The sequence below is a fragment of the Chelonia mydas genome, chromosome 3 (assembly GCF_015237465.2).
Source record: "Chelonia mydas isolate rCheMyd1 chromosome 3, rCheMyd1.pri.v2, whole genome shotgun sequence".
Lineage (NCBI taxonomy): Eukaryota > Metazoa > Chordata > Testudines > Cheloniidae > Chelonia > Chelonia mydas.
The window spans coordinates 17,094,960-17,114,954 of NC_057851.1; the positions used below are offsets into that span (position 1 = coordinate 17,094,960).

General features: G+C 38.1%; 1 protein-coding gene across 8 annotated transcripts in view; it reads left to right on the top strand.

Annotated features, from left to right (window-relative positions):
• Positions 1 to 19,995, top strand: part of ATAD2B (ATPase family AAA domain containing 2B) — a 165,226-nt gene that overhangs the window by 16,090 nt on the left and 129,141 nt on the right. For 3 of the 8 annotated variants that reach the window (XM_037893978.2, XM_037893980.2, XM_037893986.2), the window contains exons 2-6: positions 4,910 to 5,064; positions 8,869 to 8,915; positions 10,303 to 10,456; positions 14,999 to 15,101; positions 15,604 to 15,712. In XM_037893978.2, the coding sequence (XP_037749906.1) occupies positions 4,910 to 5,064; positions 8,869 to 8,915; positions 10,303 to 10,456; positions 14,999 to 15,101; positions 15,604 to 15,712 (568 nt within the window). Of the gene's footprint in view, positions 1 to 4,909; positions 5,065 to 6,832; positions 7,589 to 8,868; positions 8,916 to 10,302; positions 10,457 to 12,180; positions 12,342 to 12,630; positions 13,147 to 14,998; positions 15,102 to 15,603; positions 15,713 to 16,330; positions 16,362 to 19,995 lie in introns of those variants that run through there. The other 5 variants (XM_037893982.2, XM_037893981.2, XM_037893983.2 and 2 more) reach the window with 5 other exon arrangements.

A 19,995-nucleotide genomic window follows, 5' to 3' on the forward strand; every position in this document is an offset into this window, starting at 1 on the left:
GTACTTAGATTTCCAGAAAGCCTTTGACAAGATCCCTCACCAAAGGCTCTTTTGTAAATTAAGCTGTCATGGGATAAGAGGCACGATCCTTTCATGGATTGAGAAGAAGTGGTTAAAGACAGGGAACAAAGGGCAGGAATAAATGGTAAATTTTCAGAATGGAGAGGGGTAACTAGTGGTGTTCCCCAAGGGTCAGTCCTAGGACATATCCTATTCAGCTTATTCATAAATGATCTGGAGAAAGGGGTAAACACTGAGGTTGCAAAGTTTGTAGCTGATAATTATCTTGAGCAGTTTAGTAAGACCAAAGCAGACTGTGAAGAACTTCAAAAAGATCTCACACAACTAAGTGATTGAGGAACAAAATGGCAAATGAAATTTAATGGGGATAAATGTAAAATAATGCACATTGAGAAAAATAACCCTAACTATACATACAATATGATGGGGGCTAATTTAGCTACAACTAATCAGGAGAAAGATCTTGGAGTCATCGTGGATAGTTCTCTGAAGACGTCCACGCAGTGTGTAGCGGCAGTCAAAAAAGCAGATGGGATGTTAGGAATCATTTAAAAAGAGAGAGAGAATAAAACGGAGAATATCTTATTGCCCTTATATAAATCCATGGTACGCCCACATCTTGAATACTGTCTTAAGATGTGGTCCCCTCATCTTAAAAAAGATATACTGGCCTTAGAAAAGGTTCAGAAAAGGGCAACTAAAATGATTAGTGAAAAGGAGTACTTGTGGCACCTTAGAGACTAACAAATTTATTTGAACATACATTTGAGCATCTGATGAAGTGAGCTGTAGCTCACGAAAGCTTATGCTCAGATAAATTTGTTAGTCTCTAAGGTGCCACAAATACTCCTTTTCTTTTTGCAGATACAGACTAACACGGCTGCTACTCTGAAACCTCAAATGATTAGGGGTTTGGAACGGGTCCCATATGAGGAGAGATTAAAGAGGCTAGGACTTTTCAGCTTGGAAAAGAGGAGACTAAGGGGGGGGTATGAGAGCTATATAATATTATGAGTGGTGTAGAGAAAGTGACTAAGAGTTAAGTATCCTCACACCTTCTTGTCAACTGTCTAAATGGGCCATCTTGATTATCACTACAGATGTTTTTTTCTCCTGCTGACAATAGCTCATCTTAACTAATTAGCCTCTCACAGTTTGTATGGTAACTTCCAACTTATCTGTATATATATATGTGTGTGTGTATCTGTATCTCTCTCTCTCTCTTACTATATGTTCCATTCTATGCATCCGATGAAGTGAGCTGTAGCTCACGAAAGCTTATGCTCTAATAAATTTGTTAGTCTCTAAGGTGCCACAAGTACTCCTGTTCTTTTTGAATAAGGAAAAGTTATTTACTTGTTCCCACAATATAAGAACTAGGGGCCACCAATGAAATTAATGGGCAGCAGGTTTAAAACAAATAAAAGGAAGTTTTTCTTCACACAGCACACAGTCAACCTGTGGAACTCCTTGCCTGAGGAGGTTGTGAAGGCTAGGACTATAACAGGGTTTAAAAGAGAACTGGATAAATTCATGGTGGTTAAGTCCATTAATGACTATTAGCCAGGATGGGTAAGGAATGGTGTCCCTAGCCTCTGTTTGTCAGAGGGTGGAGATGGTGGCAGGAGAGAGCTCGCTTGATCATTACCTGTTAGGTTCACTCCCTCTGGGGCACCTGGCTTTGGCCACTGTCGGTAGACAAGATACTAGGCTGGATGGACCTTTGGTCTAACTCAGTATGGTCATTCTTATGTTCTAAAGAGATGATTACTTAAAAAAAAATTATAAGGCGTTAGATCTGCAAAAAGCCAATCTGTATATTCACTGGGGGGAAAAAGCGTGTTTTTAACCCTTGTCAAGCTAGCATGTATTGGATCCTAGTGAGGACAAGGCAGTTGCAATTTTACATGTTTGCTAGGCTCCCCCGCAGGGTTACTTTAGCTAACAAGTGTTCAAATTGGGATTTTAATATGAGTTAATTAACATATGGCATGGAAAATGGGTGAAAATGTATGTTTTTTTGTAAATGTAGAGAAGATCTTACAATATGACATTTATGGGGCTGCATCTTAGCCAGTTGCCTAATACTGTAATAGTTTCTCTCCCTTTGCATGTGTAACAAAACTCCACCTGCCACACCCTCCACCAAAATACATGTTTCTTAATTGTTTTACCCTTGGGTAATTGCAGTTTGTCATTCCAGTTAGGCAACCCAAAAAGCCTGATGGGAAAATTGGAGATGCATAATCAGTTTTTGTATAAGTAAAATTCTACTTTGTTCCAAGTTTAAACATTTCCTGACATTCCTAGTAGTGCTGCTGCCTAGGACATTGGGTGTCTTGTTGTTGCAATGGAAGTTGTGTAATCTCCACATTAAGACCTGGTCTATGCTGGGGGGTGGTAGGGAGATCGATCTAAGTTATGCAACTTCAGCTACGTGAATAATGTAGCTGAAGTTCACGTACTTAGAGCTACTTACCGTGGTGTCTTCACTGCAGTAGGTTGACTGCTGACACTCCCCCGTCGACTCCACCTGCGCTTCTTTCTCTGGTGGAGTACCGGAGTTGACGGGAGAGCGCTCGGTAGTCGATTTATTACGTCTTCACTAGATGCGATAAGTCGACCCCTGCTGGATCGATCACTCTGGAGGTAAGTGTAGACATGCCCTAAGACTGCTGCTGTGTGATCCCAAATTCCCCATTCCCACCATCTTGATTATTTCTTCTTTAATTTGCTTTCTGCATTGGAAGACTCTCTAGTATTACCTGTACAGTCATTTCCTATGCAGGTCTCTGAAGTTTCTTCTTGTTTTCTTGTGGCTGGGTTGTTAAATATGATGAGTAAGTTATTGCGTGCAGTCTTTGAGCATTTCTCCGTGGTGTTGAGGCTAAGCCCATTAATGCTTGTAAAGTGCTTTGAGAGCACTTTAGATATATGCAATAGAAGTGCAAAGTCCAAGTGGTGATAACCAATGGTTGTGTGATGATTTGACTTTCTGCAAAGAAAAGGAAAAATAACAATATGCAAAACGTTTGGGTACGCTTCTTAATAATATAAAGGCACCATCAATTGAATATGCTCCTTCTGGTTCTTGCTAGGTCTTAGTATTCTCATCTACCTCTGCCCTTCGTTCTATTTTCTGATCTTTTTATGGTGATCCAAAACAAGATTCCATTCCTGAAGTGTCAGGTAGGCTCTACATGCCACCTACCTCTTTATGTTCTCATCACCTACTTTCATTTGTCTCCTGTTGGCTTCCACTTCCATCACCATCATCTGTTTTATATCTTACAATGGTGTTGCATTTTCTGCATAGATATTTCATTTCTGCCATGAAAGGGTCAGCAGTGGCCCATGTTCATGTGCTGTTTCTGTCAGTTGTGTGACTAGCTTACACTTGATGCAGTTTGGGTATCATTTTTGTCTTCATAGTGGAACGTGAACGTGGGGCTCAGCCTCTACATTGGACTCCTCTTCTTCTGTCAGACAATCAGCATTCTTTAGTTGAATTCTTAGCTTAACTTTGCTACAAGTGTCATACTGTATCAGGACATATATATAGTTTTCTGTTCTCCATGACAATATGTCTCTTCCACTACACTTTAGCTACGAGCATTATGAATAATATATACATAATTTCATTATGGCAAATCAGTGGATTTTTACGATAGTAGACCTAATAAAAGATGACATATATTTTACTGAAACCCACAGCCAGTTTTCTTTGGAGAAGGGACAAGTCTTGAAAAGTTTACCTGACAGCTTTCTACCCTAAAGAATGTGGGGCTTGTCTATTGTCTGCAACCGTGCTTCTGTAGTACTATGGTGTAGAAACTTGCGACAATGATAGAAGGAATTTTGCCATCACTGTAGTTAATCCATCCTCTAGAAAGATAGTACACAGTACCTAGGATGGATAGATGTATCTTTAACTTTGAGTAATTTCTTTGGTGGGAAAAGATGTTTCACTGAAATCTGCTGGGTGTTTTTGCATTTTTTTAATGTTTACATTTTTTGTATGATTATGGACAATTCCCGCTGAAGAAGAGATGTTTTTGGTTGGCTAGAAATAGTGTATGTCACTTATTTTTGGGTGTGTTAAGATGTCTAGCTATCTCCCTTTTCTGCTTTTTCCTCATGGATCAATATGGTTACTAGTAATTTCTACATAGTATGGTATTTAAAAGTATTCTTTCTACTAATCCTTTATGCTGTTGTTGAAAACTGTAAAGGAAGAGTGCTGAAAGAAATAAAAACATTTAGTTTCTTTTTAAATATTTTTGATTTCTGATATAGATATTTTCAGAAGCTTTTAACGTTTTCCATTTTTTATTGAGATAGATATCTCAATATTTGCACATTTTTCAACTGAAAACACAAAACCTAAAATTGTCCAGACACTTTGGTGATGGATGCTTTAGAATTCATATGTTAATCATTTTGCTAAAGGTATGAGAGAGAACAGGTCATAATATCTTGATGTTTCTTTTTGTAATAGCTAGCTACTTAAAAATATTCAGTAATACAAGAGAGAGAAAAGGTGTTTTATGAATTAAAGTAATAGTAAGGGCAGTAATGTTTCCAGGGATGCAGTACAATGGGTTTTGGAAAATTAGAAATATTTAGTAGAATTATTGATAAGTACAGAATTTTAATATTTTACGCTCATAAGGTCCAGTGTTAAGACTTTGCTAGGTGAACTGGTGAGTTAGCCTCTAGCATGTGTACATTTTTAAGGTACGTGTGTTCCATGAGCATCAGTAAAGCACTGCTATGTTTGTGTGAACTGGGTTTGACTTTCTTTAGGTGAGCAGTGGAATCTTATTTTTGTTATGGGAAGTGTAAAAATGAACCAATGAAATGTGGTGTGATGCTTTGTCTCTTTCAGAAAGATGAAGGTAGTGATGCTAGTTTGAGTGATAGTCACATATCCCCTCCAGCCAAACGTACCTTGAAACATGCTGATCCTGTGTGCAAAGACAAATCAAAATCACGCAGTACTGGACAGCGAGAGGAATGGAGCATTTCAGCTGGACAGTCCAGGTAACCTGGTGCACTGACTGAAAAGGCAAAGTTCTGTTCATTTTAGTAAACTTAGTAAATCCACTTACATTGACTGTGAGAGAATGTGCATTATATTGAAATAGTATACTTTTGCATCATGCTATTGTTGAACTATTTTCCTATAGTCTACAGTCTTCTGGAATGAGAACTATGTGAATCCTATGGGTTGTGTTCCTCCTTATGTGACACCACTTTATCTGTTAAAATGGGAATGGTGGAATGTGTTAGGGTCCAGTTTTACGTTTTTTGTGCATCCAGAACTCTTGATGACTTCATTAGGAGTTCTTTGTGTTCAGAATTAGCAGCTGACCCTAAATTTAAATTAGGAAATCTGTGTGTTTTCAGCCTCTTGTATACAAGATGGTCCAGCCTTCTCCTTTTCAGTGTTTTTTCAGCCTCTCCATTGTTAGACAACTCATGGCTGACTCAGGAGTTGAGTACATTAGAAGCAGGCCAAAGTACTATGCATTCCATATAGCCAAAACCAAAGGAGACATTTGTTTCATTTTCTGACCGATTGATTTAATTTTAAGAAAAAGTTTCCAGGTTTAAAGAAGTTCTTCAGATTGGATGCAAGTAATTATGTGAGTATATGGACACCAAGCAAAAGCCTCACGCTGTTGTGACTGGAACAGCTTGTTTGAACACTGATCTTGGCCCTTGCAACTGCTACTGCATATTGTATAGGACTAGACCAGGGTCTCAAAAACGTGGCCTGCAGTCCGCATCCGGCCCGTGGGATTGCCCCCCATGGCCCCACCAACCCCCTGCCGCTCCCTGAAGCGGCCAGCACAATGTCCCTGCAGCCCGAGGAGGGCGGGGGGGCGCAGAGGGCTCTGTGCATTGTTGCATGGCTTCCAGCCACCGCCCCCCCCATCTCCCATTGGATAAGACAGGTGATTATTTACACTGAGAACTATATGACTACAGCTTATTATATAGCTTCCTTCAGAAATCATCTTGGAGCATATACAGCCACCTCTGATATGCTGGGTCATTTAACAGTCTACACCGGTACTATTCAACAGTTTAGCTGTTAGACCAGATGTAAAGAATACATTGTGGATTGATTTAAGTCAGAGCAATTTAAATCACCAATTTTAATCATGATTTAAAGCAGCAAACTGGAAACCTTGTTTAAAATTGATTTTAATCATATTTTGCTTTTGGGCTTTTTAATTTTCCTAAAGAAAGGTTGATTCTCATTTGTTGATAAGCAATAAGATATGCTGAATTGCAACTCCATATAGTCTTTATGCTAAATTTTTAGTGCTTCTTTTTGCTAATCAGAGGGATACACTATATTGACACACATTTATTTAAACAATTACGTAGCTAACTTGAATTTATTCATATTCTTAGGTCTTACATTTTTATGTTCGAAAATGGTGAATTTCTTAATTATTAGATTTTTTTTACTTGTGATTTGTCAAACTCTCTTTGGATGGAAATTCAAATACAATTAAAATGCACAATTTTTAAAATTTTTTTAATAAACTTCCTTTAATGTGCTGGATACACAAAAAGTATCAAAGTTTATCAAAACAGTTTTAAATGTAAAATATAACTTTTTTATTAAAAAAAAAAGAAAAAAGGAAGTATTATCTATAGTTAGTGAATTGAACTGGTAGTGTCTGTCACCTGTCCATCAAGATTTTAGAACTAGTGTAGGTCTCATCCTTTCAGACCTAATTTTATTGATAGATTGTAAGAGGAAAACAAGCTTTCCTGCTTTTTCAATTCCCAGTTGGTCTCTTAACTTTGAATGAACTAATCATTGAACTGAACTAGTTGAATAAAGTGAAATGAAAAAAAATCTTCTCCCTGCACCTGCAGAAGAGATGACTGCTATCAAAAACATTGATCACTTCAGAAAACTCCAGTTCCAGATGCTTATTCTGTGACTTCCACCAGTCCAGTGGTTTGACTTTCTTTAAAATGGGTAGCAAATATGTACTGCTTAATATTATTTTTTGTATTTAATGTAAACAATTATAGTAGACTATAATAAGTTTAGGCTTACACATAGGTTGTCAATTTCAAATTTAAATAACTTATTTTTTAAAAATAAACGTGTATTTTAATTTAAATAAAATCTGAGGGTTTTTTATAATTGACCTTGGACGAATATCACTTAGATGAACTCAATTTGCCTGAACTGAAATTTGGCCAGGACATTGGAGGTAACATCATTGCTCCTTAAGAAGTGCTACAATGTGTCTGATGACTGGATCTTGGTCTGTTACAGAAACTAGATTTAAAGTAGAAAACTGAGATTAAAATAAAATTTTAGCAATGGGCTACTTAAACAAGCCCAGAATAGCCATGCATAATAACCTGTGTGGAGATTCTGCTTTTTGGTATTAAGCAACAAATACATGTGACCATAAAGCCATTACTAATGTTTGTTTGTCAAAAATGCCTGAGAGGGTCATGATTTGCAGATGCCATTCTCGTATGTGTTCCTGTCCATCACTGTGACAAAGTTTTGAGGTCTACCATGGTGAGTCCCTTGTTTTATGAAAAATTGGTATCCCTTTTCCAGGTAAATAATAGCAGAAACCCATGTCCTAGTTTAAATCCATCTCTTCAGAAGTAGAAATTTTTGCAAGAGTAAAGGGACAGGGGGGCCTGGGTCAAATGATTTCCCTTTCCCTTTTTCAGCTGGTTAATTTATTCACTTTCCAACCTAAAATCAGTTGTCCCCACCGCCTTCCAGTGTGCACAACAGTTATTGCAGTTCAGTGGTCCTTATACACATTGTAAAGCACTTAAGATCCTTCAGGATGACAGGCGCTATATGAATATAAATTCTTGATTTGACTAATCTATTTTGATTTTATATGTACTGGTACCAACACGTTATTTTCAGCTAATATTCTATCATGATTTTAGGGCATTTGTACATTTTAACTCTAACAGTTTAACTTATGTTTTAATAAGTTAGTCTTAACAGATGAGAAATATAATCTTTTACTCTAATGTAAAAATCAAGACTGAATATATGGTACAATAATTGTTAACCCATGTAATTGCTGGAAGAGAGTTGGATCATGTTTTGGTTCTCATACCAACCCTGTGGGAGTCAACTTTCCTTTGGAAAACTAACTTTAAAAAAAGAAACACAGAATACGTACGATTGAGGTCTTAAGTAATATTTTTACTGTTGATTTAAGTAATCTTGATTTGTCAGTCTCTTTCCCTTCAGTTGTTAGATTTGTTAAATAGATTTAATTTTTTTGTTCATAACTTTGCCCTGCACGTTTTTATTGCTTTTGTTTTTATTGCTTTTGCTTTTGTTTTCATTGGTTTCAGTTATCCACCAAAACATTAAGAGTTTAAATGGTGTTTGCTTTTGAGTAACAGCAGAACCACAGTTTGTGGAACCTGAGTGTGGCTTATTTAACAGGAGGGGACATAAGTCAAGTGGTGTAGCCTATTAGTGGAACAGATATTGATATATTTTTTCAGTATGGTGATACTAGTTAAAATTGTTTGTTGGTATAAAATAAAATATTAGTACAATGTTAAGAACACAAGGACAGGACAGTCCAATGGTCCATCTAGCGCAGTATCCTGTCTTCTGACAGTGGCCAATGCCAACTTCAGTTCCAACTTCAGATGCAAGCCAAATTCTTGAGAGTATATTTTACAAATGCTTTAAATTATGGTCAGTGTATAACACTTAAGGGTTTCTATTTCAAAAGTGTTGGTTGCATTGTAGTTTTATATAGTAAATAAAAGGTTGATATATTTTTCATATTTAATATAATTGTTTTCCAGGTTAACGTCTCAGGCTGGTGCTACATTACCAACTGGACGTAGCTTATGTGAGTGTTTTCCCTATGGTTATTTTATATCTATATTTAATCTTAACTACTTTTATATTGATGATTCTCAAATGTATATATTTTGACACCTTCATTGGTGTGTTTCTCCCTGTGTTTACAAGAAACTGTTTTCTCTCAGATTCCTTCAGATAATTTATTGGATGCTTCCTTTGGGCATGAGTAAGGTTAAGATTCTGTTACAGGTATTTTTAGTAAAAGTCAGGGACAAGTTGCAGGCAATAAACAAAAATTCATGGAAGCCTGCAGCTAGAGCCCTGGATGGGCACTAAATTTGTATCCACATCCGATCGGCAAACATGGGCCATGAATATAAAGTGGATATCCACAGATTAGCAGGGCTCTACCTGCAACCTGTCCCTGACGTTTAGTAAAAATACCATGGGAGGAGGACGGGGACAAACAGAGCACTGCCAGGACTGCTGGAGCTTGCAGCTGCCCCAGCCTCACAGGTGCTCCTGCGGGAGGGGTTAACTGCTGCTGCTCCACCCCTAGCCACTGCTCTGGCAGCGGGCAACCACTGCTTCAGTGGGCCCAGGGCTGGCTACTGGTCAGCTGATTCAGGGATCACTGCTCCGGGACTGGCTGCTGCTCCAGTGGCCCTGGGGCTGACCGCTGGTCAGCTGTTCTGGTGGGCGGCCCCGGGGCTGACAGCTGCTCCAGCCCTGCCTAGAAGAAGTTACAGAGATCACTCCTGCCACCTGGAACAGTGTTCCTGTGAATCTTCACCTTAGGAATTTGCCAGTTCATTTCAAATCTCAACTGAAAATGTATCCAGTTTTCATGTCTATACTTCTTAATTTCTCTCTCCTTCAGTTCTGTATTGAGTCTGTGAGTATATTCAATTCCATTAAGTATTTTGGTAAACATTATTAATTACTTTTATAGTGCCTAAAGAACCATCTAAAATGGGGCTCCATAGTGCTAGGCACTGGACAGATAGCATACATACAATAGATTTCTATGCAAAATAAAACTCTATCAGTAATATAAAACCTTTTGATACTGTACTTTAAGGAAAGTGTAAGAACTGAAACTGTGCTAAGGGAGGATGACAGTCATAATGTTAACTTTAAAATACTGAATTTTTGGTGTTCAAATACAAGCTTACCACAAAATAATATATATTTATGTAAAAGTAACTAGCCCAAATGGCACAGAAGTACAGTTAGTAAAATAACATTAGTAGGGACTTAAAACGGGTATCCCTTACTACAGTAAATGTCAGGATGCACATTCATGGGGAAACTGACTCTGGATCTTAGTATCATTTGGTTTCTTATCCTTGCTAAGTAATCTGATCATTGAATTCTTGTTTGTAAAAATGTTTTTTCCTGCATTTTGAAGTAGTAATACAAATTTCTCTTAGCTCTCAAAAGCCATTCCCTTCGAGGGGAAAAAAAGGGAGATGGGGACCATGCTTGCATAAACGGAGATATAGAAGTGAGAAAAAGTTGTCGGTCCAGGAAAAACAGATTTGAAACTTTGAATCAGAGTTTATTGTTTGATCAGCTAGTAAACAGGTATGTGTGGATACTTCAGTTGTACACATCACAAAGCATCCTGATGTTTTTTTAAAAATAGTTAGAACTGCAATACATGGCTTTCTATCTAAACGTCATTTAAATAAGTGATCAACCGTATCAACAATGGTTGGAAGTTAAGTACATCTTGCTTGTATGGCTGAATTATAAAATGTCAACAAGTTCGTAGCTGTTTCTTTACCACTTGTTAATAATGAAATACTGCATACAGGACTGGTGTCACTTTTTGACTTTACAGTGCAGATAAAGTTGATCAGAGAGGAAGGCACAGTCTGTTGATCTGAACACAGGAGTGGGAGCCAGGAATTCCTTGCTTTGAAAGTGGTTTCCTCTGTGGCTTTGGGCAAGTCACTTAACCTCTCTGTCGCACTTTTCTCTTCTATAAAATGGGTATAATATCTACCTTTTGAGAGATACTGAGTATCTGTGGTTGCAAAATGTTTTAAACATGAAAAATGTTCTGTAATTGCTAAGTATGATCTTTATTACTGATAAATGTATTCTGCTGAACTTTAGTTTTTCACAGAAACTGCTTTTTTCAATGTGCTCAGTAACCAGGTAGTTACTGAGTACAGTGGAAAAAAAATTATAAGTTTCTCTTGAGTTACTTTTTCCCTGGTTGCTTTCCTAATACTATATTGAGGAGCAAGAGGAGTTGAATAAAGAGTTCAAATGCAATTTACTATAAAGATGGTAATATAAGATCGTGATACTGATGCCTGCATTTATGTATACATTGATCCAGAGTGTCCAAAATTATGAACAATGAATTGAATGTATCCAGATCAGATACATTGTGCATCAGAAATACTTAGTAGTATTGATTATAAATTCAAAGGGAGAAAAAGCCCTTGGGTGACATTCTGTCACTATTAACGTTAATGGCAAAACCTTCATCATTTTTTCTTATTTTTTATTTTGTATATTAACAGTTCCATTCCATGTAATAGAAATCGTATAAGGCTTTTTGCAACTTAAATAGAGAGAAACTTAGTATTTACACAAGTATACAATAATAAATTGATCCATGGAAGTCCCTAAAGTTGTATTGACAAGACTTGCCACTAATCGCTTTCTTCAACTTTATGGTATCAGTCACGTATTGTGTTTGATGCTTTTCTACTCTTTATTTCCATCTTCTGTTTTGTCAATTGGTAGTGTTGGTTCAAGTCTCTTATTATCTCATTTAGGTTCAAACTTCTGTTTTTCTTACATTTAAATGCGTAACCTATTTGTTAGTTGTCCTGTCAAAACTCTGCATGATATTAAGCTTTTGTCCTTTTTCCTCCTCTCTGTTTTCCTTATTATAACATCTTGATTTTCAGTTTAATTTTGACTCTTGTTGAAGGGGTTTCTCCCTTCCTTAGTGTGACAACTTTATATACATACTAACAGGTTTGGTGGCAGGGAATGACCATCTTCCAACAATTCCCTAAAGTTCCACCAGACTTCTAAATACAGTACAGACCCGTTTATGCGCGGATGTCGGGAGTCAAGCCATCACGACCGCGTGTTAACGGAACACGCGTTAAGAGGGCCATGCTGAAAAAAGCGTCTATGATTCACTTAGCAGAAAATAACGGCGTTATTTTTGCTCTTTCTGGCTCGTATTTTTTTTTCTTTCTTATGAAGTCTGTCATTTGCTGCAGATGAATGATTTCTATATTTTCCCACTTTTTGCTCCTCCATAAATCTTACAACAGTTTCTACAGCACTAAGGGCTTCTGTGGCTGAAGTTTTGACCTTTTCAACGACGTCATCGCCATCACTTTCGCGGTCCGACGTAGCCTTGCAGCCTGTTAATATTTCTTCCTCGGACAGAAACTCTGAAATTGGGCAATCTTCATCCATCTCCAGCGACTCGGTAATGATTTCCGGCGACGTATCCAAACTAAAATCTTTTATCATTTGAAAGAGAAGTTTTCCTTTATCCTCTTTTTGTCTGCGTGCGTGTTTGTAGGGTGTCTTCTTCCGAAAATCCTTCAAAGTCTGGCTCTGAATGAGTGCCACTGCTGGAGTTTTCTGAGTCTGAGCCGTCTTTGACAGAAAAGGCATCACCAAGACCTTCATCCAGCAGTTTTCAATGGACTTTTGTTTTACTCCATCCCAAGCTTTTTTAACTAAATAATTTCCTTCATGTTTAACTGTTTCAGGAATTCGGAAATACCTGAAGACATACAAGACATGATCGCCGAAATCAGCTCCCGTCGATAATTGTTTTTTAAAATTCTGAATAACGCCCTGGTCTAAAGGTTGAATTTTTGATGTTGTGTTGAATGGGAGGTATAGCACTTGAATTTTTCCATCGCTCGATACCAGTGATTCGGCTGGAGGATGGGCTGGACAATTGTCAAGTAGCAAAAGTGCTTTGGCTTCGAGTGTCTTCGACCGCAGATGCTGACGAACAGCTGGAACAAAGCTGTTGTGGAACCAGTCATCGAAAATGTGTCTTGTAATTCAAGCATTTTTGCTGTTAGCGTATATTACTGGCAGTTTGGCTCTATTGAGGTGATTAAAGCAGCGAGGGTTATGAAAGCGGCCAACGAGAAGAGGGGCAAGCTTATGGCTGCCCATCTTATTATTACGAAAAAGAAGAGTGACACGATCTTCAATCTTTTTAAATCCAGCTGTTTTCTCTGTCTCGTAATTAAAGGCTGAAGTCTTATCAGGTAGCAGTTTTGCAAATAAAGCTGTTTCATCACAATTATAAAGTTGTTCTTGGTAGTCTTCATTTTGTAAAATAGATTTTAACTCGGCGGGAAATACGTTTGCAGCCGATTCGTCGGCTGATCGGCTTTCTCCAGAAATCAATACCTGCGCTATGCCATGATGCTTTTTAAAACGACTTATAAACCCCTTGCTGGCTTGGAATGATTCATCCCCTGTTAAATTTCCAAATTTTGTTGCTTGGGCTTGAAGAATTGGCCCACTTAGCGGCATTCCTTTCAGCCTTTTCTGAGCAAACCATGTGTGCATGGCTTTGTCGAATAGCGCACACGTTTTCGCTTAAGCCCTGTGACAGAATCGATATTTTGTACAAAGCCATTCAGCTTAGATTCGTTTTTTAGCCATCCTCGGAGAGTAGATTCAGCAATCCCAATAGCTTTTGAAACTTTGGCCTCAGTTTCTCTGCTATTTACTCGATCTATTGCAGCTAGCTTTTCTTCTACAGCGTAGGAATGCTGACGCTTGTCCTCTGCCATTATATTAGGCCTACTGTTAAAATTTTCTAATGTAGTATATGTATTACTATATAACTGCTATATATTCTATATCTATCTAGTGTGACCATGACTAAGCGTGTGTGATACGTCTTCACCAATATCGGTAAAGACATACAACACATTTCCGCTCTGCACTTCATGTCGATTTCTATGTCAGTGAGTTAGTGAGCAAATCTGTAGCGCTACATAGCAAGTTCCTGTTCCGGGTGTTAACGAGTCTTGCGTGTTAAATAGGTAGCACTGGGAGGCATGGCGCTACCGTGCGTTAAGTGGATTCGCGTGTAAATGGGTCTGTACTGTAGTTATTTTTACCTCCATTGATTTCAGGATTTCACACTTTAGATTTACCTTTAAAGTGCTGAGTGGAAATGACTGAAAGTTGATACCATTTCCAACTGTTATGCAGCTTTAGTACATTTCCAGTGGACAAATATCCACAGTACACAAACCTTTACCACAGCTAGCAATAATTTGACAGTCATGACAAATAAGTAGATGAGTGATTTGGCCTGGCTGATGACTTGTCATCTCCTTCCTGAGAAGTGGCCCGTCCTGCTCAGTCCGTAGCACCATCAGTTTAACACTTTAAAGGCATTTAAGGTAAAAGTCCTCTTGAAGAGCTTGCAGTCTAATTATACAATGATTAAGTTAAGTGATGCAACAGAGGCAAATTAATGAGCAGTGGAGTTCTATATATGTCTCTTTCATTTCACATCTTTGGTTATTTTAAAAAAAAAATCTCTATTTGTTAGCCCTTGCCTCAGAGAAATGTTGAAGTTTTATAGAGCTTACAGGACTGAGGAACATTTACAGGAGTGCAGCGTTGCTACCTGTGCTACTCTGGTTATGTGGATGAAAAGCTTCAGGCTCACAGGCTGTCAGTCTGGTACTTTTCCGAAGTATACCATTCAGACTCTCCAGATTTAAAAATTAACCCCCACAACTGACAAAGAGAACGCACATTTTAAATTAAATGTGGTATTAGAGTTTGATTCAAAGCCCATAAAATAATCATTTTTTTTCTTATGCAGACTTTGTATATTTTTACCCTCTTCTTTCAGTTTTCTTTATTACGGATGACTATTTTTAGTTTAATTGATGGATTCAAGGAGTTGCAGGAGAGACTGAAATCAAATTGTAGTTAATCTGTAGATTTTATTCCATATTTAATTCAAAGAAATTATAATTTGAGTGTAGTGCATTACATAGAATTATTTATATGTGTAAAACTTCTGAAGCTCTTCTATTTTAAGTCTGAATATTTGTCTTTTTTATGTTAAATATTGTGTATATTTAGTACTGCTGAAGCTGTACTACAAGAAATGGACAATATTAACATCAGGCGGAATAGGCGGTCTGGAGAAGTAGAACGGCTGCGAATGTGGACAGACACAGAATTTGTAAGTTCAGAATCTGTCAAATTTTGGATAAAAGTAACATCCAGTCACTATATGTATATTTTTATAACTCTCCATAGGTCAGTTGCCTACAGTATGTTAAAATTCTAAAGCATTTTTCAACTCCTAGCTAATGCTGACTGTTATAAATAAACACTGACACTAGCTAGGTGTATTTAACTTTAGAAAGAAATTAATATGTCATCCTGTTTGGTCAATGGGGAATTGACTGATGCATTCTCATATCGTGCTAGTGTTGTTAAATTGGAGGGGAAGCATGGTTTAGTGGTCCAAAAACAGGACTAGGCACCATGATGGCCTGAGTTCTAAACACAGGCTTTGCAATTGACAAAATCTGTGGCCCTAGGAGAGTCATTCCTCAATCCTCCTCGTTTGTAAAATGTGAATACTTAACCTACCTCTCAGGGTTATTTGTTGGTAAAGCACATGGAAGATGGAAAGCACTACTTTCCATTGATTAATGAGCAAATTCATTTTGTTCTAGGAAAACATGGACATGTATTCTCGAGTGAAGAGAAGGCGGAAATCACTGAGAAGAAATAGCTATGGAATTCAGAACCACCACGAAGTGTCCACTGAAGGGGAAGAAGAAGGTATAGATTGTACAGATTAACTATAGGGCTTCATTTGAAACTTACCGTGTAGAAGAAATGACTGCTTAAAATAGCTGGTGCATTGATACAAATATTGCACAGTACTACTGTACTGTACTGTAATTCTCTGTATACAGAGAATTAGTAATAATTTGCTTTTGCTTAATAGAAAATGAACAGGGCCATTGGAAATACACAATATAGAAATTCTGCTCTTTAGCAAAGATTTATGGTGTCCGCAGGTTTTCAGTATACTGCTGAAAAGGATCTGAGAGTTATAGTGGATCACAAATGAACTAAAGCTTATGTTTTAAAAAAAAAAAAAAGTTTTTGTTAAATTGGCATTACAAATATGGAACAATTTAAACCAGATTTCCTGTATCTTAAAACTGAAACAGTTGCTTTGGGTAGTGTAAATTCTGAAACTCAGTGGAGGCAATTTAAATAATATTAACTGTTATAGTAGTGATTATTTTAGAAGAAACATCCAGCTGATATCTTTAGCCTGTGTGTTTAGGTTTCTTTCAAAGAGCTTTTAATAGGAATTAGGTTGCAAATTTTGAAGTTGTAATTATTTTAGTATTTTATCAAAAATTTGATTTCTTTTGATTATCATAGGAATTTTGGGAGAATGAAAAGAAGAGCAAAGGTATTCTAGGTTTTTGGAAATCATAGAATTGTATGGTCAGAAGGGATCTAGTGAGGTCATCAAGACCAATCCCCTGTGCTGAGGCGAGACCAAGTAAATTTAGACCATCCCCGACAAGTGTTTGTCCAGTGTGTTCTTAAAAACCTCCAAATGATGGGGATTTCACAACAGCTCTTGGAAGGCTATTTCAGAGCATAACTACCCTCATAGTTAGAAAGATTTTCCTAATATTTACCCTAAATTTCCCTTGCTGCAGCTTAAGCCTCTTACTTCTTGTTCTACTTCAGTGGACATGGAGAACAATTGATCACTGTCCTCTTTATAATAGTCCTTAACATATTTGAAGACTGTTATTAGGTCCCTGCTCAGTCTTCTTTTCTCAAGACTCAACATACCCAAATCTCTTAACCTTTCCTCTTACATCAAGTTTTCTAAACCTTTTATCATTTTATTTGCTGTCCTCTGGACACTCCAGTTTGTTGACATCTTTCCTATGTGTTGTGCCCAGAATTGAACACTGTACTGCAGGTGCGGTCTCACCAATGCTGAATAGAGCAGGACAGTTACCTCCTGTATCTTACATTCAATACTCTTGTTAATACACCCAGAGTATTAGTCTTTTTTGCAACTGCAGCACATGGTTGACTCATATTCAGTTTTTGATCCACTATAACTCTCAGATCCTTTTCAGCTGCTGGCACGGAGTTACAGTTTCAGTACTCTGAATGAAGCCAGTCAGGACACTAGTGTAATGTGTCTCCCCTCAGGGTGCACACTGACCAGGGCAAGAAGCCTCCTTGGCTTCAGCGTTTCCTGGGTTTGACGTTGGAGCAGTCAGCATCCCTGTTCACACTGTGAGCTTCCCACAGTGAGTCTACCTGGGTGGGACACCTGGGGAAGCCTTACACACCCACAAAGGGCCATGTGCCCCAACTTTGCAGTCAGCAGTGACTCTCTGCCAGTGTTGTAAAACAGAAGAGTTTATTAGTCGTCGGGAACACAGCGTAGAACAGATCTTGTTAACACAGAAGCCAGGAAGTTATAGCAAAGTCCATCTTGAGGGGCTCCAGAGCCCTGGGCTCTTCTTCTGACTCCCAAACCAGCAGACGGACTCCTTCCAGCAACCCAGCCTCAGTCATGCCCAGCCACCCCATCTCCATGCTTTGTCTCTTTCCCAAGCAAACAGGTCACCTAGTCTCTTTGTTCTCCAACACCTTTGTCTGGCTCCTTGTAGAAGATGGGCTCTGGCCATCGGTTGCGATGATACAAAGTGTTGGCCATTCTTTGTGCCCAGGCAGCCATTCGGTAGTCTAGGAGTCGCTGCAATGATCACACACGCTTATCCTTCCACCTAGATACTTGAGTAATACATTGGGAAAATTGAAGTGCGCACACAGTATTCAGAGAAAACATTAAGAACATTCTTACTTTATCCCAGCAGTACTATTACCTAGCCATTTTGTAGCTGTGAATTTTATTTTTCCTTTCTAAAGCAAGTATGTTGCACTTACCTTTATTAAATTTCGTCTTGCTGAATTCTGAAAAAATTTCCAATTTGTCAAGGTCGTTTTGAATTCTAATCCAGTCTTCTAAAGTGCTTGGAACCCCTCACAGCTTGCTGTTAGCTGCATATTTTATAAGCATACTCTCTGCTCCATTATCCAAGTAATTAATGAAAATATTGAATACTACCAGACCCGGTACTGACCTGTGGGGGGGACCCCATTTCATATGCCTTCCCAGGGAACCATTGATAACTGTTCTTTGACTATATGGTCTTTCAACCAGTTGTGCACCCACTGTATAGTAATGTCATGTAGACCACTTTCCCTAGTTTGCTTATGAGAATGTCATGTGGGACTGAAAAGTGTTACTGAAATCAAGATATATCACATCTTCTGCTTCCCTCCATCCATTGGGCCACTAACCCGGTCAAAGAAGGAAATTGGGTTGATTTGGCATGATTTTTTCTTGGTGAATCCATGCTGGCTATTCCTTATAACCTTATCATCCTCTGGGTGCTTACAAACTGATCGTTTAAAAAATTGTTCAAATATCTCTCCATGTATGAAAGTTAGGCTGACTGGTCTATAAATCTCCAGATCCTCTTTGTTCCACTTTTAAAAGATAGATACTATGTTTGCCAGTCTGCTGGGACCTCACTTGTCCTCCATGGGTTCTTGAAGATAATTCTTAACGGTTCTAAGATTGTTTCATCTAGTGCCTTAAGTACCCTAGGATGAATTTCATCAGGCCCTGCCAACTAGAATACATTTAATTTATCTAAATATTCTTTAAACTGTTTGTTTCCTGTTTTGGCTTGCATTCCCTCCCTGTTTTTTTAATATTAATTGTGCTGAGTGTCTACTCCTCATTAACCCTTTTAGTGAACACTTCAGCTTTCTTGATGTGTAATCAGTTATTAACTCTTTCCTCGCTACTCTTTCCCTCATCATTCTCTTGTTCCTAATGTATTTTAAAAAACCCCTTGTCTTATTGTCTTCTTTATCCCTTGCAAGGTGTAACTCATTTTGTCTTAGCCTTTCTGATTTTGTTCCAACATACTTGTGCTATTCTTTTGTGCTCCATCCTAGCAATTTGTCCATGTTTTCACATCTTATAGGATTCCTTTGTGATTTGCATGTCATTTAAGAGCTCTTGATGGAGCCATATTGGCATCTTACTATTCTTCCTATCTTTCTTTTGCATCGGGATGATTTGCAGTTGTGCCAGCAATGTTGACTCCTTGAGAAACTGCCAGGTCTACTGACCTCCCTTTTCCCTTAGATTTTCATCTCATGGAACCTTACCTATTAATTCTCTGAGTTTGTTAAAATCTGCTTTTTTGATTTTCACTATCCTAATTCTGCTGCTCTCACTCCTCCCTTTCTCCTTAGAATAATGAAATCTATCATTTCATGGTCACTTTCACCAAAATTGCCTTCCACCTTAGGATTCGCAATGAATTTCTCCCTGTTGGTCAGAATTAAGTCAAAAATAGCTGCCCATCTGGTTATTCATCCTTTTTGTCCCCCCGTCCCCCCCCCCCCAAAAAAAAAAAAAAAAAAAAGTTGTTCCCTGTGCATGCCAAGAACTTATTGGACATTTTGTGTTTTGCTGTATTACTTTTCAAACAGATTCTGAGTACTTTAAGTCCCTCACTACTTCTGGGTCTTGTGTTTTAGATATTTCTGTTATTCTTCAAATGCCTCATCCACCTCCTCTTTTTGATTTGGTGTGTACTGTAGACCCCCTTCCATGATATCATCCATATTTTTCCCCCTTTTGTCTTTACCCAGAGACTTTCAACTGATCTGTCTCTCAGCCTCCTCCTTGATCTCAGAACAAGTGCATATATTCTTGCAACACCTCCTCCCTTTTTCTCTGCCTTGTCTTCCTAGTTATACTGCTCTATACCAATATTCCAGTCATGAGTTTTATCCCACCAAGTCACTATGCTGCCAGTTAAGTCATCATTTAGCCTGTGTATTTATATTTCCAGTTCTTCCTGTTTATTGCCCATACCCTTGGCATTTGTGTTGACATCTGAGATATTGAGCAGATTCCCATGCTGATTATTCTCTTATTGCACCTGAGATCCTACTGTAATTTTCCATGCCTCCCCCCCATGAAG